General features: G+C 47.2%; 1 protein-coding gene and 1 long non-coding RNA gene across 2 annotated transcripts; one reads left to right on the forward strand and one right to left on the reverse strand.

Annotated features, from left to right (window-relative positions):
- Positions 1 to 740: 740 nt before the first annotated feature.
- LOC116742590 lies at positions 741 to 6,926 on the reverse strand. Its single transcript, XR_004346517.1, has 2 exons — positions 5,905 to 6,926; positions 741 to 1,401 (listed from the first exon to the last, which is right to left on the reverse strand). It is a non-coding gene; the product is annotated as an uncharacterized LOC116742590 (long non-coding RNA).
- A 94-nt stretch (positions 6,927 to 7,020) lies between these two features.
- On the forward strand, positions 7,021 to 10,319 carry CHRAC1 (chromatin accessibility complex subunit 1). Its single transcript, XM_032610331.1, has 3 exons — positions 7,021 to 7,266; positions 8,940 to 9,066; positions 9,648 to 10,319. Exons 1-3 carry the CDS (start codon positions 7,120 to 7,122, stop codon positions 9,776 to 9,778), a joined length of 405 nt encoding a protein of 134 aa, XP_032466222.1. The 5' UTR covers positions 7,021 to 7,119; the 3' UTR covers positions 9,779 to 10,319.
- The last annotated feature ends 11,964 nt before the right edge of the window (positions 10,320 to 22,283 follow it).

Consider the following 22,283-nt stretch of genomic DNA (forward strand, 5'->3'; position numbering starts at 1 on the left):
ATGGTGAAGCAGACAGGTGAGTGATAGAGAGTGGTGGGGACGGTGGCCAACCCAAGAGCACCTGACTCATCTAACGACGGACAGCCAGCTTTGCCATGAGGCAATGTGGGGTCATGTTGTCTGCCCCTCCCACTCTTCCAGTTAGATTTATAAGTGAAATCTCCAGAATTTTAAATGTTGGCAACTTTGGCGGGTACTGGTCATTGTCTAACCTACAACCATTCCCTGCCTCAAACCTCACCTCCCACCCCCTCAATTTTTGTCAGTAGGGATCAGATACCCTTTGATCTCAGGAAGATAGCCCCAGGGCATAAATCTTAATTGGTATAAAGCAATCCTAGCAGTCTCATTCCCTTTGGCCAGTAATTGGTCTCAGGTCCCAATTCTGACAAATGAGATGTAAGGGGAAGACTGCTAAGGAGATCGCCCCTTCCTTAGTAAAAAGACAAAGGCTTGAGACCTAATGAGGAAAGAGCCTTTTGCCCTTTCCCCTTGTTCCTGTCTAATGCAGTGATGAAGCCCGGAACAGCAGTGGCCTTTTTGGAACCATGAGGCAACAAGCATGAGGCCTAAAACCAACATGCCAAGAATGACAGAGCAGAAAGGTGGAAAGACCCAAGGTCTCTGATGACATCCTTGCTGCATCAGCACCAGATGTGGCCACGGCCACTACACATAAGCTCAATAGAGCAAGCCCTGGGTAGTGCCAGAGGGTGGCTGGAGAAAGAGAACAAATGACGTGTACAAGACAGGCATCCTGCCACTTGTTTATTAAAGGCCTCCCGTGTAGGAGCCCTTTGGTGAGTATGGACACGGGCTACACCTCCCCTCACATCTCTCCTCATTCTGAGAAGTTCATCCACAAACCCCTTCCCCAGACCTTTTTGTCTTTAAGCCTCCAATCTTGTTCTTTCCAAGTTCCCAGACCATCTGATAGCTGCTGCCCCTGCACTGCTGTAGATCCTGGACCTCTGGCTTTCTCTCCGCCCAGGCAGGTGGCCTTCTGGGGGAACCCCTTCACCTCTACCTTTCGGGCACACTGGGGGAAGCTGTTTTGCACGGCATTCCACGTCTGCGTGGTGCCAGCATATTTACAAAGCAACCTATTAACTGGGTCTGCGTCTTCCTTCTTCACTCTTCTGCCCACACAGTCCACTGAGGCCATTGTTGTGGGGTGTGGGGGGATGGAGCAGGTGTCCTGGGAGTCTCAGCCACCTGTTCATGTGACTTACTTGTGCTTCAGGGACCTGCGCAAGGCTGATAGCATCGTCCACATCGACCTCCCCGCGATGGTGGAGTGTGGCATGTGGCTCGGTGGAGCACGTCACACCCAGCTCAGCTCACACACTCACGTGGGGTCTGGCATTTGGTCTCTACCAGTGTCCAGCAGAAAATCTGGAGCTGTGGTTCAAATGGAGAATAGTTATTTGCAGAAGATATATCTTTGCTCCAAGCCCCTGAGAGTCTGTGCTATGACTCTGTTATTGGGATCTGCCAGAACTTCTTACCAAAGACACCCTGGCCTAGAACTGCAGAGTTATCTCGTGAATGGGTCAGAGCAGCACACTGAGATGATGTTCAAGTAGTATTTAAAAGTCAGAGAGCCACCAGCGCAGGTCACTCCAAACCTCACTCCACCGGCTTAGCTAAGCAAACTGATCAAGCCCCTCCTAGCTGCTGGAGCGAACACACACCGAATCCAGAATCTCTGGTAAATCGGCCATATTGATAAATTCAGCCCAAACCTACATTAAACTCTGCCCACCTGGACTGGTGCCGTTAGAATCCATTCACCTCACACTCCCCAAGTTTCTGATGATAAATGCATGAATGCTGCAATTCTTTCACTGTGTGAACATCTCCTAAATCGGGCTTTGCTGTTGCTTCCCTGGGGCATGCTGGGATCTGACTCCGGTTATGGATTGGAGTTAATGAGGGGGTGAGTCTTGAGAAGACTCAGCATCCCTGTTGCCAGGTAAGCACAGATGAGCTCATTAATAGGACTTCAAGCAGGAGAAGACTGATCTCAGGCAGGCAGGGGGCTATTTCCACTGACAAAGAGGCTCAGAGGGACAGGGGGTTAAATGTTTGCCTGTATCCTCCCAACCATCCCTTTTCTAATTCTCAGGACCCCTCTCTTCCCAATAAACAGCCTAACTTCACAGAAAAGCCCAGGTGAAGCTGTGAATTCAAGTTCTGTCATAATTATGCCTCAGGTAGGATTAAAGGCAGGTGTGACCTTTAGCCCCATTAGCCCTGAGGCTACAGAAGATAAGGAACGGGGGCTTCCCTGGTGGCGCAGTGGTTGAGAGTCTGCCTACCATTGCAGGGGACACGGGTTCGAGCCCTGGTCTGGGAAGATCCCCCATGCCGCGGAGCAACTAGGCCCGTGAGCCACAACTACTGAGCCTGCACGTCTGGAGCCTGTGCTCCGCAACAAGAGAGGCCGCAATAGTGAGAGGCCCGCGCACCGCAATGAGGAGTGGCCCCCACTTGCCGCAACTAGAGAAAGCCCTCGCACAGAAACGAAGACCCAACACAGCCATAAATAAATAAATAAAACTTTATAAAAAAAATGGCAAAATTCCTTAAAAAAAAAAAAAAGATAAGGAACGGCTTAGGGCTTGATCTGAGAATTTATAGTCCGAGCTTTCAATTTTCTTTCTGAACTCTCTCTCAGCCTCACGAGAAGCCCATCCCACAAGGCTCCACCGACTTGGGGCAGCCTTGTCTTCAGCGAGCCGTCCATCCAGGCAATGGCTGGTGACAACTTAAGTGGCTGTTTGGCCAGGGCATGCTGCCAGGGAGGTCATCCCTGCACCAGCACAACCAGATCAGATAACCAGCCCCAGATTCCCATTTTCGTGGGTCTGTTTCCTGGGACCAAGTACATGTGTTTCAACATTCAACCAGGAGAGCAGAAACTTCTTTAGATAGTTCAAACAGAGAGGGGTTTAATGCTGAGGATTGACTTCAAGGGTGTGGAAGAGCTGCAGGAGCACAAGGGAGCCGGTGCCGAGATGCTGCTCAGAGCTCAGGACGCTGCTACTACTCCTGGCTGGGGGCTGGGCCCACACTCCCCGCAGACGCCCCCCACCCAGTGCGGATGACTCACTGTAGCCACACTCCCCCACCGCCCCCCCCACCCCGAGTCCCCACCTGCTGCCAATGCCTTCACACAACCGTAAAACGATGTCTTCTCCTCCATCCACAACTGCACTCTCTCACCTGGGTCTCCCACTGGCAGAATCTAACCAGAAGCCAGCTGGTGGAAGATTCTGGGAAGTGTAGGTACCCGCCTCCCAGCACCCAGCAGGGAACAAGGAAGGCAGCAGAAGCAATGGGCACACCTGAGATGTCGTGAGGGTAAGTGGGCTGATGGGTAGGTGCACCAACCACAGGATGACCAGCTAACGCACCGTGATTTTTCTAGTGCAGGGAAGCTCTGACGATCATCGATTCCTTCATTCTCCCACTGTCTTAGGTTCGAAGCTTGTTTCTTTTTTTTTGAATGCTGAGCATTTTCCCCCTTTTCCGCAGGTTTGTCTTCGCCGCACTCCTTACTTCTCAAAATGATTAATGACAAGATGCCCTGGCAGTTCCGCAACCTGAGCTTCTCACCCTCCTTGTCTCCTTGAATTCTTCTGGCTCTTTTCTGAGCCTTCCTCTTCTGTCCTCTTTCCTAAGCTTAACCCATCCTGCTCTCAAACATGCCAGAAGAGAATGACAAACCTGATCAAAAAGCAGTAACCTGCTAGAGCAGCAAAACATCTAGAGACTGAAAAACGTCAGCTTGCTTCTCGTGTGGACACAAGGACCCTCTTGCACAGCTAGCTTATGGAGGAAAGGCACTCCTTTGCTTTGGAGCTGAATCCTGGAGGCTGAAGCAGCACCTTCTATCTCTGCTCTGCACAGGGCATGGTGCCATTCAGTCATCCCTCGGCAAGCGGGATGAGCTTTTACGTTAGATCCACTCTCTTGCTTCAAGCCTCTTGTGGCTTTCCATTGCTCTCAGAACGAAAGCCAAGCTTCTCACCAGCCTGCCCGAGCGGGTGGCGCCCAGCTTGCTCATCACATCTCCTGTGCTCTCTGCCTCACTCACTTAAGCTCCAGCCACACTGGCCTTTCTATTCCTCAGATTTGCCCAGGTGTCTTCCTTCTCAGGTGTTTTCCCACAGGCTATTCTGTTCAGAGTGCTCATCTTATCCCAGCCCTTCTGCATGTCCTCCAGATCGGACCTTAAATCTTTTTCAGAAAGGCCGTCTTATCACTCTCGCACTGGTCTGTCTCCTCATAGCACTTACCACAGGAGGTGCTATTTTTCTCGTCTCGCTTGTACTTGAAACTACACTCCGTGACAGCAAGGACCATAGCTGTCTTGCTCGCTGCCTGTACCTTTCCTTTGTGCCTAGAAGTGCCTGACACGTACTGGGTGCTACTGGACCAAGACCTGAGGTCACAACGGTGAAGATGACACTGTCCCTGCGTTCTCGGCCTTCACCTTCTAGTGACAAAGCACACAGCAGGTGCTAAGACGACTGGGTCATCACGGCTGAAGGTAGATGGGAAAACTTTTCCGGCACTACAAACGTCAGCAATCTGGGTCATCTGGGCTCTCTGGCCTTCACTCCTCTCCTCAGGAAGACTGAAGAGCAGTGATTTTCAGAACCCACTAAACTTGCAGAAACACGCTCTGCAAGTACACATTTTATATTTTGTAATCATTACCTAAGGGATGGACAAAATGGAAATCAGAAAGGTTAAACAAGATCTATTTTTAATTTTCCAGACTCCTTTCATAGGAACTTTGAAATCAAAGTTGACTGGAGTGACAGGACCTTGCAGCGGGAACCCTGAGACTTTACAGAGTGGTTTAGGCTTTTGCAGGGTGCTGTACAGTTGACAAGGTGCTGTACAGTTGACAAAGAGCTTTCTCGCTCTCAGCTCCTTTGATGCTCCCTGATGACCTGTGAGGGAGGCAGTGCTGGATGGGTGGGGGGACGACTTTAATCTTCATGTACCAGGCATGTCCACACTTTTTAACAAGCCCGAGACAGGTGCGACTCTCCTGTCTCATCTTTGCAAATGAGGAAACAGCGGTTCAGAGAGAGTACTTGCTGTTGTGAATGGTGGGACAATTTTATTCCACCTCCTAGCAGTATTCAATCCAGCGGATCAGTTTCTCCTTTCAGAAAAACTTTCTTCGACTGACTTTATGGACACACGATCTCTTGGTTTTCCTCTTACTCAATGGCCACTTCTTCCCAGATTCTTTTGCTGGATTTTCCTTCTCCTCTCCATCTCAGAATGCTGGAGTACCCCAGTTCGTGGTCCTTAGATCTTTCTACTTTATCCACACTCTCCTCCCAGGTACTTTCATTCAGGTCCTTGGTTTTAATTCCCACCTAGACAAGGGTGGCTTGTAATTCACTGCTCCAGCCTGAACGCCAGACTGGAATAGCCAATTCGTTCCTCAACATTGCCACGAGGGTTCACAGGCAATTGAGACTTAACTTGCTCCAAACTACGCCTCTGCTAAATTTGCTCCTCCCGCAGGGTTCCCCATCTCAGTAACAGCACTACCATCCTTCCACTCATACTCCACATCACATTAGCAAGACCCTGATGAAATAAAATTTCTATTTTAGGGAAGGACAACGAAAAAAATTCATCATAAAATTCTGTTTGTTTGGGCCTCGTCCCTCTCTCCCTAATGTGCAGTATGCATCTGCGTTAGCGCTACGCGTTAGCGCTCCTCAAAGATGGCAGTGCCTGCTCAACCATAAAGATCAATTTTTTTTTCTTTCTTCTGACGCTAGCAACGTAACTTCTTACAAGAACATTGTTATTTCCCAGCTCTGTAGGGGGTCATGGTGACTTGCTGCCCACTTTGTACGTGCTTACCTGGTCTATGTATCCTTGGTGAACTTTAAGTGAAACATCAGTACGTCATTTTGTTGTACGATCCGTTGTCTCAAAAATGTACAGACTATACCTTCGACTTCTAACGGGAGGAAGAGCTCTCAGAACTTTCTGATAATCTGCTTCCCAGGTGATAATCCTCAGTTTGGCTCGAATAAAATCCCTTTTTTTTTCTTAACTTGATAGTTAATTGAATTTTCGTCGATAACCGTTGGCTCTACAAACTAGATCCCCAATCCTACCCTACTTCTACCACCTCCACTGTAGTCTAACCCATCGTCTGCCTCCATCCCCGTTACAGCTTCCTGACTGCACTCTCTGCCCGCCTCCGTTCTCACCCCTCTCCGGTCTATTCACACACGGCAACCTGAGTATTCCTTGTAAAACTTAAGTGGGACCACCTTATTCTTCCCCAGGCCTCCCAACTCTCTGGGAAAGAATTCCATGACGTACAAGGCCCTATCTGGTCTGGCCCATGGCTACTTCTCATCATTCTTCTCCTAGCTCATTTCGCCTTAGCCACACTGGCATCCAATTCATCACCTGCAATCACCTTCTACTCTACAATCTCTTTGCTTCCACCCTTACAACCTCCCTATCCTCACGACTCCCCTCTGGTCTATTCACACTGAGCAGCCAGAGGGATCTTTCGAAAACTTAAGACACAGCCCAACATCCCTCTGATGCTTCCCATTTTTCTTAGAATAAAATTCAACAGGACCTCAGTCCCTGGCTACCTCTCAGACTTCACCTAGCACACCTGGTCCACACAGCGGTCATTTTGAGCTTCTTGAAAGGCCTTTGCCTGTCGCTCCTTTCCCCCGGCAAAGCGCTTTCTCATAAACAGGGCTCTTTTCTCTCTTCGCTGCCCAGCCTTCTCCTTTACTGACCCGGTTTCTATCTTCTTACACTGCTTTGTTTTCCTTCATGGTACTTCTCAGCATCACACAGGTAGAATTTCCACCCACGGTCGCCCCCCACCCCCGCCCCGCCCCGCCGAATCTGCTGGCCGCCCTTCCGCTCCATCTGCACAGCCTCGGAGTCGCGCGGCATCACGGGCCTTGTAGTCCGTCCCGCGGCCGCGCCTCCCGACACTACAACTCCCACGGGGCAGCGGGACGCCGCTCCCGCACCGACCGTGTAGGCCGGCCACCTCGCGGCGGGTAGGGGCTGCCGCTGCGGGGGCGGGGCGCAGAGATGGCGGACGTGGTCGTGGGCAAGGAGAAGTGCGGCGAGCAGCGGCTGGTGTCGCTGCCCCTGTCCCGCATCCGGGTCATCATGAAGAGCTCCCCCGAGGTGTCCAGCATCAACCAGGAGGCGCTGGTGCTCACGGCCAAGGCCACGGTGAGGCGGGCAGCGCGGGGAGGAGTGAGGAGCGCGGGGCGGCGGTGGGGCCCACCCGGAACCATCGCGCCCCGCCGGGCCCCGCGGAGCTGCCCAGTCCCCTTCGCGTGCGCGCGCGCGCCCTTTTGAGAGCCGCCTCACTCCCCTCCCACGCCGCGCGCGCCCCAGCTCCCGCGCGCGCTCTTCGCCCCACCCATCCGGCGCCTCGCGCGCCCGTCTCCCCGCCCACTACGCTCCCGCCCTCCCTCGCGCGCCCGTCTCCCCGCCCACCCCGCTCCCGCCCTCCCTCGCGCGCCCGTCTCCCCGCCCACTCCGCTCCCGCCCTCCCTCGCGCGCTGGTCGCCACGCCCACTCCGCTCCCTGCCTTCCTCGCGCGGGTTTGGCTTGGGCGGTAGCGTGGAGGCGCGCGGGCCTTCTTTGGTGTCTCCTCCTCCTTTTCCAGTCACCGTACTCCGGGCCCCAAAGCCTCTCCTTTTGTCGCTTCCGGCCAGTTTCGCGGCTTTGGGCCCCAGCTGCTCAAAACGGTTCATTGAGAGGGCCGGCGGCTCCTTCAGGAGGTACGACCCGGCCCAGCCGCTCGCCCACCCTCTCCCAGTCTCCTGGGCCACAATTGAAGTAATTTCGGGGACCTCAGTTTTAGCCCCCTCCTAGGTCCAGATAGATGATTTTGTCTCTTAATTTGGTCTAGGTAGGCCAGACCTTCCCGTTCTTATCCTGGGCCAGGTTTCTGCCGCAGTCTCCCTCACTTGCTTTAACTTCCCTTCGAGTCTGTTTCCCAGGCCGCCTAGTTCGGTAGACGGTAGACGGTGTCCGGTGCGGTGAGTTGGTCAGAGCTAAGGGAGGGGGGGGAATCATATGGTCTTGGGATAGCTGTACAGTTTCTTTCTGTAGGTCTTAAGGAATTAAGAGATTTGCAGGCACTTCTTATTCCCTTCTTGACTAACTTCGATGGAGTTAAAGTAGAACAGAGAGGGGCTCAGCTCAGGTGGGCTGCCCTCGGAAAGGTATCCGGGCAGAATGGCAAGCTGACCATTTTTTACCTTTAAGCTAGTGACTGTTACAGTTGTCGGCGGACCACCTTAGACACAGTGTAGTCAAATACAAGACTAAAAGTCTGTTCCTGGCATAGAATTTTTGGATGGTCTCTTGCCAACCCTTCTAACTAGAGATTGGGCATCAAACAAACACGATTCCTTGTTGTATGGCTTTTAAATATTTTTCGTAAGTTAGAAATCTAAAATAAACTTTCAAGGGCTTCCCTGGTGGCGCAGTGGTTGGGAGTCCGCCTGCCGATGCAGGGGGCGCGGGTTCGTGCCCCGGTCCGGGAAGATCCCACACGCCGCGGAGCGGCTGGGCCCGTGAGCCATGGCCGCTGAGCCTGCGCGTCCGGAGCCTGCGCTCCGCAACGGGAGAGGCCACAAGAGTGAGAGGCCCGCGTTCCGCAAACAAACAAACAAAATAAATAAACTTTCGGGAAATTCCTGCTGCCCTGCCAATTTTAATTCAGCCTTGCTTTCTTTCCGACCTCGTATGTCTCCTTTCTCCAGTGATTTTCTGCAATTCGATGAACCAAGATAATCTGAAATCATCTAAACTTAATGTAATTGAAAAGTAAGGTCTGTGGTAAATTTTCAAAGCACACCTTTCACCTTAACTTTCTCATTTTGTTTTAGGAACTATTTGTTCAATATCTCGCCACCTATTCCTACAGACACGGCAGTGGAAAAGAAAAGAAAGCACTCACTTACAGCGATTTATCAGATACCGCAGAGGAATCGGAAACGTTTCAGTTTCTTGCAGGTACTTAGCCTTTGAAACATTCTGGTTAAAAAACAGCTTTTTCCCTGCTCTTTTTCTGCTTTCACTGAAAATGACATTTTGCTGCTGTCTCCAGGTGTCAGAGCTTACCTGGCATGGGGCGAGAGTTTTAGTTTTGTTTAGTGGAGCATGTTTGTAATGCAGTTCACCTAGAGCAGGAATTAAGTTGGCACATGCACGGGGCTGTCTGGGTGGGTGTGGGAGCCGGGCAGCCCACCCCCTCAGACTCGTCCTTACTTGGCTGGGGAAGCAGAAACCCATAGTTGTTGCTGTGGAACAGGCTGTGCGCACCACAGCTACAAAAGAGCGTCCAGTGACCCTTGGGGCCAGCCGCTGTGTCAGGTGGGTCGGGCAGGGCTGCTCCTAGTGGGTGCCAGCACAGAGCAGAGTGTGGTTTGCAGCCACTGGAATAGATACAGGTGTTGAGCCTTCGTCCAGAGGCAGTGCTGGTTTCCTGCTATGTAGTCTGAATTTTGACTTGGCTTGGAACCTGTTTTAGAGGTCATAGCAGGAACTAGCACGTTTGAAATTTGCATTGCTGATGTTAGCTTTATGTTTTTAAGATATATTACCAAAGAAGATTTTAGCTAGTAAATATCTGAAAACGCTTAAAGAGAAGAGGGAAGAAGAGGAGGAGGAGGAGGAGGAGAATGACAACAACGATGAGACTGATGACGATGAAGCAGAATCCTAAAGCAGAAAGAAGTGCTTTAGAGATCAGCCTGGTGAGGACCCTCATGGATCAGCACCTTTGCTCTGGAGCAGGCATTAGTCTGTTCACGCTTCAGAGACTTCACGTACATGATGTTCTTTCCTGGCTGAGACCAAGCATAATGTACCTCTGCCATAAATAGCCCAAAGGAAAGGAACACAGACAGCAGCTTCTCTTCCCCAGGCCCACACTGCAGCTGGAGTGGGAGAGGACCAAGAAGGGGCTGCGTACCGTGAGACACAGCCAGCCTGCAGCTGTAAGCTATAGAGGCAAAGACAACTTTGCTTAACTTTCTAGTTTACAGATAGATTTTGAAGAACTTCTAAATATCAGTGTGTAAATTCACATATGTATATTTTGAAATTCGTTCTTGTGAACAGCTAGATCCCGTTTTAGCTAAATGTGTAGTCTCTGGTACATCTGAATTTTCGTATTTGAAGAAAATTTATGGCTTTGTATATGTCCAAATACTGCATTTTTTTTTAACTTTAAAGAAATAAATTTTACTTTTTTAAAAGCTGTATATATTTTTACAGTGAAATGTTTTATGAAACTAGTTTTAGAACCCTCTGTTATTCTAATGCCCTTCTTATTATCTGGAAACATTTGTGAAATTTTAAAATGAGTACTTTCTTCTTTTTATTTTTCCTTTTTATTGGTGGCGCCGTGAGGCATGTGGGATCTTAGCTCTCCAACCAGGGATCGAACCCACGCTCCCTGCAGTGGGAGCGCAGAGTCTTAACCACTGGACCACCGGGGAGGTCCAAAAATGAGCACTTTCTAATACTTTTATTCCTGGAGAAAAATTTCAGGTCAAATTATTAGATCAAATACAGTAAGAAATACTACCTCTGCATAAGCACGTTTTTCTTAAAAAATTATAAAGCATTTTGTATATTGAAGGTCTCGTTTTACTGTTCCTTTCTTTACACCCATAGTAATTGTTTTTACTGTCCACAAGAGAAAACCATAAGCCCTATTTTTTTTCACATAGGGTAAATTTTGGCTTTTGCCTTTTTTTTTTTTCCAACTGAGTTCGAATTTTCATCCAGTAGAATCACCCTTTAATGTCCATTCTGTTGGTTGTGTAATCAATATATAGAACAGTTCCATCACCCCAAACATTCCTCTGTATACCCCTGGAGTTAGTTCCTTCCCTTATCCCCAGGCAATCAATCACTGATGTTTTCTGTCCCTCTTGTTTTTAAAATTTATTTTAAAATATTTTAAAATCCACTTTTTGGTGTACAGTTCTGAGTTTTGACAGATGCAGAGTCATGTAACCACCACCACAATTAAGATACAACAGTTCTGTCACCTCCCCCAAATTCCCTCATGGTTAAACTCCTTCCTACCCTTTACCTTGGCAGCCACTGATCTAGCTATTCTCTGCCCCCAGAGGAGGAGTCAGCAGACATTCTTCTGGAAAGGGCCATGTTGAAAATACTTGAAGTTTTATGGGCTACATAATCTCTGTCATAACTAGTCAACTCTGCTGTTGTAGTTCAAAAGCAGCCACAGTCAACACATACAGGAATGAGCTTGGCTGTACCTCAAGAAAACTTTATTTCTGGACACTGAAATTTAAATTTTATATAATTTTAATGTGTCATGAAATCTTTTGCCTTGTTTTCAACCATTTCAGAATGTAAAAGCCATTATTAGCTTATAGGCCATACAGAAACACAGCAGGCCACATTTGGCCCACAGACCATGGTTTGCCCACCCATCTTTCCAAAGCGTCATATAAATGGAATCACGTAGTAGTAGCCTTTGCATCTGACTTTTTTCTATTTAGCATAGTGCATTTGAGATTCATCCATGTTGTTGCAGGTATCAGCAGTCCGTTCTTTTTTATTGCTGGGTAGCATTCCTTTGTATGGATATACCATTTGTTTATCCATTCCACAGGTGAATGGATAATTTCCAATTTGGGTTGTTTCCTGTTTTTTCTTTTTCTCTTTTTTTCCTTCTAAAAAAATCTCAAAAATTTTTCGTTTCCGGTTTTGATGATTACAGATAAAGCCGTCAGCCTTTGGTACAGGTTTTGTGTGACCATACGACTTCATTTCACTTTGGTGGAATTGCATACTTCATTTTACCAGAAACCACCGAACTGTGTTCTAAAGTGTCTGTACTATTTTGCATTCCCACCAGCAGCGAACCAGAGCTTCAGCTGCTCTGCATCCTCTGCAAAACTCGGCATCAGTTTTTATTGCTTTGATTTTAGCCATTTTAGTGGGTGTTGGTTTTAATTTGCATTTTTCTAATGACAGATAATGTTGAACATCTTTTCATTTGCTTGTTTACTGTCTGTATATTTTCTTTGAACTGTCCAAATCTTTTGCTCATCTTTTTACTGGGTTATTTTCTTTTTGTTGGGGTTTCAGAGTTTTATATGTTCTGAATACAAGTCCTTTGCTAGATTATGTGATTTGCAAATATTTTCTACCTGCCTGTGGCTTGTCTTTTCATTCTCTTAACAGCATTGTTCAAAGAACAGAAATTATTTTTTTGAGAAATTCTTAATTTTGAGGAAGTCCATTTTATCACTTTTTTCCTTTGGGGATCATGCTTTTCTTGTTGTATATAAAAACTTGTCACCAAACCCAGAGTCACAAAGATCTCCTGTGTCAGTATCTTTCAAATGCCGCACTGCCTTCAGTACCTCTGCCTATAATAACGTGACGCTGTTTAAGAAATGCCCAGGAAAAATGGTTTTTGTGTGTAACCAGCTGAAACATCCTTAACCTGTCATAAGCCCTTCAGAGCCAATTATGTAGGGAGCTTTCATCCTTCTCAGTTCCTCCTTAAACCGCATGCTAGTCTAGTACAGTAGCTTCCTAACTGGTTTCCTCACCATCTTTACAGCCTGTTTCCTCTTCCCATCTTGCATGCTGCTGTCAGATCATCAAAACAATTTTCTGAAGATTAGTCTTTTTTTCCTGGTAAGAAGCGTTAAAAACAGCCGATATTGGAGTAGCCATCGGGGGCCGAGCCTCTTCCGTGTGCATTGTGCACTTCCATCTAAACTTCACGACTTGCAAAGTATCCATATTTTGCAAAGAAGAGAATGAAAGCTCAGGTTAAGGAACTAGTCCAAGGCACACCTAGGAAGTGGTGGAACTAGGATTCAAATCCCAGACTACACTCTTCACTGGAGCTTAAAACAGTGTGGTTTTCTCTGCACTGCCAACGGGCTCAATTCTTAACTTGGCAGTCGAGGCCCTGGACACTGGTCTTACTCTGCTTTGTATCCTACTGTTTTCCTACATTAACCTTCCATTCCTGCCGAGATGGGCTCCTTGTCCTCTGTGGAGCGTAAAGATCCCTTGTACATCCTCTGATCAAGGAGCTGTTTTCTTTTGTGAAATCTTTTCCTAATTCACATAACGTCACATCATCGTATGCTGTTTTCACACTTAGGTTTTCACAGTCAGATCATGACTGCTTCTGGCCATCCACGGAATGATAGTGAGATAACGGGAATGTAACAACGTAAGGCCATATTTATTAAGTAAGGATACTGTAGGTCTCTCAGCAGTTTGTGTGTATTCTTTCAGTTTCAGCTAGCATGTCCCAGGGCCTGTGGGCACCAAGATGCTTTGTGGTTTTGGATACCAAGAAGTAAGAAGTACTAGGTCCTGTATACATTAAGGGGAAAAGAAAAAAAAGAGAGAACTACATCTTGATTTTATTAGGGGAAAAGAAAAGCCTGGAACAGAATACACCAGAGTGCTAAGAGTAACTACCTCTCAGTGTTGTGATTACAGATAATTTACAGTTTCTGTCTTTATGTTTATCTGAATTTTTACATTGTCTGTAATGAACACATTCTCTATTTTACTTATTTATTTTTGGCTGCATTGGGTCTTTGTTGCTGCGCACGGGCTTTCTCTAGTTGCGGTGAGCAGGGGCTACTCTTCGTTGTGGTACACGTGCTTCCCATTGTGGTGGCTTCTCGTAGCAGAGCACGGGCTCTAGGTGCGTGGGCTTCAGTAGTTGTGGCACGCAGGCTCAGTAGTTGTGGCTCGCGGGCTCTAGAGCGCAGGCTCGGTAGTTGTGGCGCACGGGCTTAGTTGCTCCGCGGCATGTGGGATCTTCCCGGACCAGGGCTTGAACCTGTGTCCCCTGCGTTGGCAGGCAGATTCTTAACCACTGCGCGACCACCAGGGAAGCCCTATCCTTTTCTTAAAAACATTTTCCGTAAAAATCAGAAAATAGCTTTGGCTGTTTCAAAACAAAACAAAAACTTTGGCCTGCTTTAGCAACAATGTGCATCCTAGGGATTTTCCGCTATTTTTTTGGTTTTCTTAACCCAACCCTCCTTTCCTTTCCCAACACCACATATTCTTCCAGTACAGACAGAAGTCAAACACCGCCCAGAGGGAGGTCACCAGGCCCAGAACCCCAGATATGGTCAGCTTTGATTCCCATACAACATGGAGCTCAGGGCTTTGCACTCGATTGGGGTTTAGCTGAATGACTTTTCTTCTTCTTATGGCTGCTAGAGTAGGAACACCCAGCTCATCCTAGGTACCACATTTGTTCTTCAATTCATTCCTGATGCTTTTATCCCCAGAGCCCAAATTCTCAGGGGCCCCAACGTATGGAATAAGGCTCTAGACTTCTATCACCAAAGGCGTGCTTCCACCTCAGAAGCCTGGAACCTTAACCCGTATGGAAGGAAGTCCCCAAATAAATAACGTGAATAAACAGAAGATCTTTGGGCGAGGCAGCTGTAAATACGAGGAATTTTATTTTATTTTTTGCTGACATACTATGAGGCAAAACAAAATTGACACCATACAAAATAACTTTATAAAATATCATTCACATCATATTGTATCAGATTTACAGCATTCTGTGCATGTTATGGGTTATGTAAGGAGGTGAAAAAAACACTATGCCAAACTTTTTAGTATTAGTTTATATACACACAGTAAGAAACAAAACAAGTAACTGTTAGGTTTTCCATGAATTTATTGCAAAAATAGTGCAAACTACTTAACCTAGTAAGCTGTAAAACAAACTCTAAAGGACCCAGCTAAGCTTAAACACGACAATAGATGCTCAGTGTCTCAGCCTTTAGCTTTCTTCACCAGTTTAATCTTTGTCAATCAAGACCACTCCCCGTCTGTTCAGTCTGGGGTGAGTGCTGGGGAACAGAGAAGTGTGAAGACCGGCTCTTCAGAGCCCAGATGGATCCGGCTGCCTAGTGCCAGCAATACCTTTAGGATCATGCTACTTACTCAATGGCAATTTTGTGAGGTCTGTGTTGAAAACATTAAGATGCTGTGATGTTTAAGTCTGACCTTAGAAATAAGTCGTCCAACCTCTTGATGATATGGAGAAAAGAATTAAGAAAGCAGCATGAACAGAAAGGACTGGGAACATTATTGTCTGCTTATAAACATGGTATCCTTTTTCTCAGGTGTATTTGGGTATAAACTATTAATCTCCTGGTGGGCAACCTTTGAACCAGATATTGCAGTACGTTTAAAAAAAAAAAAAAAAAAAAAAAAAAAGATACTGTATCCCTACAAGAGTAACTTCAAAATCTCTTTTAACAGTCTACTGGGGTCCAAAAAGCATATATCTAAACAAAATCCTAAGAGCAGAACAAAATGCTACGTATAAAAGCTAAAGAAACAAAATGCAGCATACTCAGGTTCTTTTCCTTGAGGTACCTATAGAAATTTAATCACCTGCCCCAAAGTACTCTTGTTAGGTAAAAAACAAAACGCTTACTGGTGAGCCAATTGTAGGGCATTTATTATTATTGAGAAAGTGCAACAACGCTGATCTTTACATGCAGCATACTAAAGGATGATTTACTCTTTACAAAAGATAGCTTAAGTAGTGACCTGATGGAATTTTAAAAATTAAAAACATTTAACTAGAATCATCCCAATTTTTTTGAGATCCTGAAGCGAAAAGCCTCCCAAATCAACTTTCAAAGTTATGCCACTAAGGAATGTTGGTTCTCTTGTAAAATTCAGAGATCTCTTTAAAATAGTAAAACTATATACTACAGGAAAGATCCCTAATTTTTATTTCTTATTGGTATAAAATCAAATTCTTAAGACTCCAAAATATTGTGTTACCTCCAAAGAATTAAGTTAAAAAAGATTGCCGTAGTAGGAAAAGTCTAGACTTGTAAACTGCCAAATATAAAAGCATGGAAAGTCATCGATCTACCCGATTTTCTCACCTGCCAGAAAGCTTTCCTAACTTACAGAAACCCTGGGGCTGCTGCTGCAGGCAGCACCCCTCCCCTCCCCACCCCCCCCCCCCCCCCCCCCCACGGCCAGCGGCCCTCCCTTCCTCTGTCAATGGTCACCAACACCCACACCAGGAGGGTGGGAGAGATGAAATCAACGATAGTCCATTCGCTGCTTATGAAATAAACTTATAAAATACGCCAGAGGAAGGCCGGGAGGGCACGTGTGGTGAAAAAGCAACGACAAGAGTGTTTGTGAGTTGTTTTTGGTCGCCCCTTCATTGGCACAGAAAATGAAGTGATAGCTACAAATATATGCGTAGAAGAGTTTGGAATTTGCTTGTAAAATGTCAAATTTGCTCTTGGACATAATTCTATGTTTCTTTTCACAAGAGGGCAGTTGGGATTCCAGTATACGTTAGTGTTTAGTTGGCTGGGGTGATCTATCAAATTCCATGGCCAATTGGGCTTTTTCTCCCCATGTACAATATAAAATATTTAATTTCATACTGATTTTTTCAATGCATTAGGATTCAACACAAAAGGCACAAAATAAATAGATATTATTAAATAAACGGAAATTATGATTTCAAGCTTTGTGTGGAGTTATTTCACTGTTTTGTTACTTTTTCCAATTCAATTTGACAGACTTAGTAAATAGCACCCAACTGTTTAACTGAGGTAGATCCACATTGTAAAGAAAGCTGGGTCCCCTCCATTTTATGTCTAAATTTAAGATGCTTTTACAAAAACAAAAATCCATTTAATCATATGCAGAAGCAATGACAGGTGGCACTACCGGAAGAAAGCTTAGAACATGAGCAGGTTTGCAAAGGTTTGTGCCTAAATCATGCTCTTCATCAGCCATAAATACATCTCAGACTGGAGGGAAAAAAAAAAAAATCAAACATTTCAAAATAACCCTGAAAAAGTCTCAAGACTTTCAGAACAGGTCTTTTTGACTGACTGCCACAGAAATGCACAATGGTCCATTTTCATCAAGCAATGGCAACAGCCAAGCCAGACCAGAAACAGAGTGAGAGACAGAGAGAGAGAGAGAGAGAGAGAGAGAGAGAGAGAGAGAGAGAGAGAGAGCGCGCGAGAGCGAGAGAGCAAGACAGAGCTGTATCACTGAAAGTTTCCCTTTATAACTCCAGAGAAAAGACTTGTTGAGTTATGATATAGCATCTTGATCTGAACAGTTTAAACTCATTCTGCCTAATATTTTTGCATACTGTGAAACTTACAAATTTAACATCTGATTAAGGCTTAATTTAAAGTGGCATTACCACCTACCATCATGCAAGCATTGGACATCCTCAAAACACACAGAATGGTATTAAACTAAAGACAAGGACAGGAAGCCTCAGATTTGTATTTAGCAGGTACTGTAATTTTATATTTAATTTTACAATTCATGTAAGCAAATGAAAAGTTATACAGAGAGGCCAATGTATATAAATACTAGTTTATACAGGAACTGTCAATGTACACAACAGCACTGCACGGTTTCTATATTGCAAGCACAAGACATCGTCACGTAGACCCACCGCACAGGTAAACGAGTCCGCAGACAGTACGCACAGTACCACCTGAAATGAGGCCCTTTAGCTGCTCAGCTTCTTAGAAAACAGTAAACTTTAAATGGTCATAATACATTTTGATTCAAAATGTCTTCTAAAATTTTTTTTGTGGGAGAAAATTAAGAAGGGGCAAGATCTACCTATGGAACTTTTGAATTCATTTTTGTTTTTTTCAATTATTTTATAAAAATAAAATAAAACTAGAAAAGTCGATAAAACTCAGGGTTAAAACCCCTCAATACATATTAGGTAAGTAATCTGAAGTGTACCAGAGGTAAGAAAAAATCTGGATTTAGACACTACATTCTTGTATTTAATGAATAATTAGCCACTTTGCTGCACAGAAACTTACAATTATTCCCTTAAAACTTTTTAAAAAGTAAAAACTCACTTGCCGCTACAGTTACAAAACATGAATTTATACCTTCAACAACTACATGTAAAATCCACTGTCAAACTCGGGAGGCGAATTTCAGTTCAGTGCTAACCCGCAGACTTCCGGGATTTGAGTCGCGTGTCTGTTTGGCTTTGAAGAGGAGCCCCCCCCAAAAGCCGCCCGCAGCACCCCCGGTGCCTGATGCCTCTGCCTTTCAGAACAGAGGACATAGGGGGAGACGGAAGGGCCAAGAGCTGCCACCTTGAAGGCTTTTCTAGACAGTTTAAAATAAGTAACATTGGGTTATTTCCCCCGCTTAAAACCATCCACTGACCGAGAAGAGTGGCTTTTAACTAGACCGTCGGCCAAGAAAACTGCTCAACTCAATACCTGGCTTGGAAAAGTCAGAGCTAAAACCTGCATCTTCGAGACGTCAAAACCCGAGTCCTACGTGCACAGCTCCAGGTGACACCACTCGCGAGGACGCAGTTTCCCAGCACGTCACAAAACAACAACAACGCGGGGCACTCCAACAGCTGAAATGGCACCTGACATCTGAGGACTTCCCACGCAGTTTACAGACACGACTCCAATTCCAATTCCTTTTTGAAAACAACCTAGTTCCATTACGCTCAACATTCTCATTGAGTGACCTTGAGAACAAACCCCCCAGGTTTGCCGGCGGTCACGGTCAGCACCCGACTAGGAGAGGGGTCCTGTGGACGGACGTGCTCTGGGCCTGGGAGGAGCCACGCGGCCAGAACCCAGCGATTTCCCGCAGGAGCCAGTGCCCAGGAGCCGAGGAGCGGTGCGGCTTCCAAGGCAGAGCGCTGGTGCCTGAGCGTGCGCCGGGCCAGGCTTCCTTCCCAACGACGCAGCCGCACCGTGGTTTCGAAAGGACACTGAGGACCGGACTTGAAAGGCACGGAGGCTGAGACGGGGTCTCCAGAACACATTCAGTCTGGCACCCCTGGCCTCTGGAGACCAGGGGAGGCCTGGGCACCGCCTGCCCCCTGGGTCAGAGGGGCTGCCCTCTCCCACCCCCCAGCATCGTTCCCAGCATCTCCAGAGTCCAGAGGAGCCCTGGGCCCCCCAGTTCCGTCCAGCGGGGCCGGGCAGCCCATCCGCATCGCACCCCCCCCCCCCAGCCCGGTAGGTGGTGGTGGGCGGCGAGGGGGCACATTCCTAGCATCAACTCATGGTTTTGAGGACCTTGAAGATTCCAGAAGTACCAAATGAGGTTGGCCTGAACATCGAGCTCCTGGAGACCCTTGGGGGTGGGGGGGAGGAGTCAATATTTGGTGTTGTAGCTTTAACTCTGAACTACTTGAGGCCAAGGAAGTTGTAACTAGGAGATCATTCAGCCTCCTCCAACCGCCTAAACAAGGGGGGTGAGGTGAGGACCCAAGCCTACAGTCACACCACCAAGGGCGTTTAAAGATCTAACGCACCTGAATTTTTCACATCAACCAATAAGACAGAAAAGTATTAACAAAAGCACCAGTAATCTTCAGTTCCCTCATCTTTAATTATCTTTCATGAACGCAAAGATGCCGGGGGAGGCCCACGTCGGGACGCTGGGGACATGAGTGCAGAAAGCAGGTGGGAGATCTGAGTCAACGGCTGACATCACTGAAGTGAGGGGCCGGCCGCCGCGCAGCGGCCCCCAAAAAGCCCTGTCTGGGTTTCTGGCTGAAAGTGAGGCCACTTCAGCGGAGCCCAGCAACCCCAGAAGCAGGTCAGCAGAGGCAGCGGACGCTCCCCGGTGTCCACGCTTCTCAGGGTGGTCTGTGTCTATAGGACAGCACGACTGCAGAATTACACATTCTTAGACTGCAAAGGACACTTGGCGCTTTCGGAATTAAAGCGCAGCATGCAGCGTTGAAGGCAAGGACTTCCTCGCAATGGTGCACCTGGAACCTCTCTGGGCCAAAGTCAAGGTCTGATGAGCGCCCAGAAGAGAGCGGAGCCGCCTCCTCACACCCAGACGCCTGCAACTGCAACACCGCCCAACGGTCCCTCCAGAACTCAGAAGCAAACCAGCGCAAGTGATCGGGAGCAAAAGCTCACCTTCTGAAGACGAGAGAACACGAGGAACCTAAAGAAAAGACGTGAAGGAGCAGGGGGGCGACACTGACCAACCCACAGCAGCGTGCGAGCAGATGAGATTTCTGACAGCAAAGTGGTTCATGACACGTGATGCCGAGCTCTCCCAGGCCAGTCTTCCCGCAGGCTGGCATCCTGGTCCAGGGCGCCAGCAGCAGGAACCCCTACTTCAAGACGCTGCCGCCCTGGACCCTGTGCTCCTTTCAAGCAAAGGGCCTTGGATTTGAACAGAACGTTCTGCTTTCAAACCTTAGCTCACTTTAAAGTATAGAGTGACGAGTAACTCAAGGCTCCCAAGTCAAAGGCCGACGACATCTGCAGTGCATTTTGAAGCCACGCAGCTACCGAAGTACTATTCGCACGGGAGTCGGTGTTGAAGCACCTCTGTGACTTTACAGAGGGCACAAAAAGGGAGAAGGGAGTAGAAGGAGACACTTTCAACCCATTCCTAAGTAAAGCAGGAAAAAAAAGTGCTTCCTTATGTCAAATAGGAAAGTGAAAAGCCAGGACAGTGGGTCGCTTCCAGGTCCCACCACACACGGCCCTGCACCTGAGGACGGTGCAGAAAGGCCCTTGTGTTTCCTTCCTGCTGGCCACTGAGAGTCCTAACATCTCGGAGCCGGGCAGCCCTGAGGAGTCCCTGGTCCACCCTGGACACCCAGAGAGGGAGGGGGGGACTGCCCGTGGGTCACAGTATGGCACACAAATTTTCAAGCCAGAACTGAACAGAGAGATGTTCACGATTCAGTTGATTCAGGCAACATTTTGGCTATTTTCAGTGTGGACAGCTACACTTAAAAGCAAACATGAATCTATTGAGAGTTCAGAGGTAGCCTTTATCTGCGTTTATTGATTTATTTTTCAACTAAAAGGTATCAGAAACCACCTTCTGTAGTGATATGGCTAAGCCAATACATTCACTTTAGACAATAAAATGGCAAAAGATCCAAAAAAGCACTAAGTGAGGGCACCGAGGTGGCATCGACGCGACACTACCACACACTCAGATGGCTGGTTTGGGTGTAAAAGCTCCTCTGTGTGTCTGATACTGTGTCACCTGATCACAGACAGAACTTACACGCTGCGGACTGGGGCACACACACGCTGCGGACTGGGGCACACACACGCTGCGGACTGGGGCACACACACGCTGCGGACTGGAGCACACACTTCTCATCTGGCCACATCACGAGGCCTAAAGGAACAGCCTGCCTTTCGGGTCTGCCTGGCACCTGTGGGTTAAGCCACACATGACAGCTTTGACATAACAGCGACCTCATGGCTTTCAAACGACGGGTGACCGAAGAGAAGCAAGGGAGGCCCTGACTCTCTAGTAACATTGGCCGTTCAGATGCTTCCTATCCAAGCTGTCAAATGCTGGAGGGAGCTAGCAGCAAATGCTTTAGGGAGTCATGGCAAATAACAAGGAATTAAACAGACCAGAAGCATTCAAAGGATTTACAATTAATCCTCTTAGAATTAAATCTCAGACCGCAAGGAGAGAGCACACTCTTCTTCCAATACACTGCAAACTTCCTTCCAGAAAGAGACGGCAACGAGGCTAATCTGTCCTTCATGAATGGTCAACATACACACATACACGTGGCTGTAGAGGGGGAAGGGCAGCGGCCAGCCCACACGGCCCTAACACGTAATACTGAAAAACGTGGCAGGATCACTAAAACAAAGCAACGCATTGTATTACATCATTTCTGCTATCCTAAATCTATTTACAATCATTTCAAACAAGTACAGCAGATGCAAAGTTGGACATAATAAAAAGGAAGCTGTCAAAAAATCAGTGCAATTATTTCGAGTTGAAAAAATTTTCCTTACAAAAGAAGTCAGCATGTGTGTGTAACACGGACAGCCCTATTACGAAGTCACACGTGCACTGTGTCTACACTGAGAGACGTCACAGCAGCCGAAACTGCTGGCACGGCAGCTAGAGAGAATATTCTTGGTTCCTTTGGGGGAGGGCTTAAAATACAAAGTATTTGCATTCTGAAAGTGAGGAAGTTTCTCTTCATTGTACATTCCTTTTCTCATGAGCGTTTGAGAGATGAGTTAAAGAGAGGTCACAGGGAAATTTCTATGGCTTGTCTGGGCCACTGGGATTGTCCACTGTCTGGATTATGTCAACGTCTAAAGCTCCTCCTAATGGAACTGCCTTAGGTGTAGGAAAATGCCCATGAAAAA

The sequence above is a fragment of the Phocoena sinus genome, chromosome 17, assembly GCF_008692025.1.
Source record: "Phocoena sinus isolate mPhoSin1 chromosome 17, mPhoSin1.pri, whole genome shotgun sequence".
NCBI classification, from domain to species: domain Eukaryota; kingdom Metazoa; phylum Chordata; class Mammalia; order Artiodactyla; family Phocoenidae; genus Phocoena; species Phocoena sinus.

Coding starts and splice junctions, on each gene's coding strand:
- CHRAC1 (XM_032610331.1), top strand. CDS start 7,120: ATGGCGGACGTGGTCGTGGGCAAGGAGAAGTGCGGCGAGCAGCGGCTG. Junction 7,267..8,939: donor TGCTCACGGCCAAGGCCACG/GTGAGGCGGGCA, acceptor ATTTTGTTTTAG/GAACTATTTGTTCAATATCT. Junction 9,067..9,647: donor AACGTTTCAGTTTCTTGCAG/GTACTTAGCCTT, acceptor TATGTTTTTAAG/ATATATTACCAAAGAAGATT.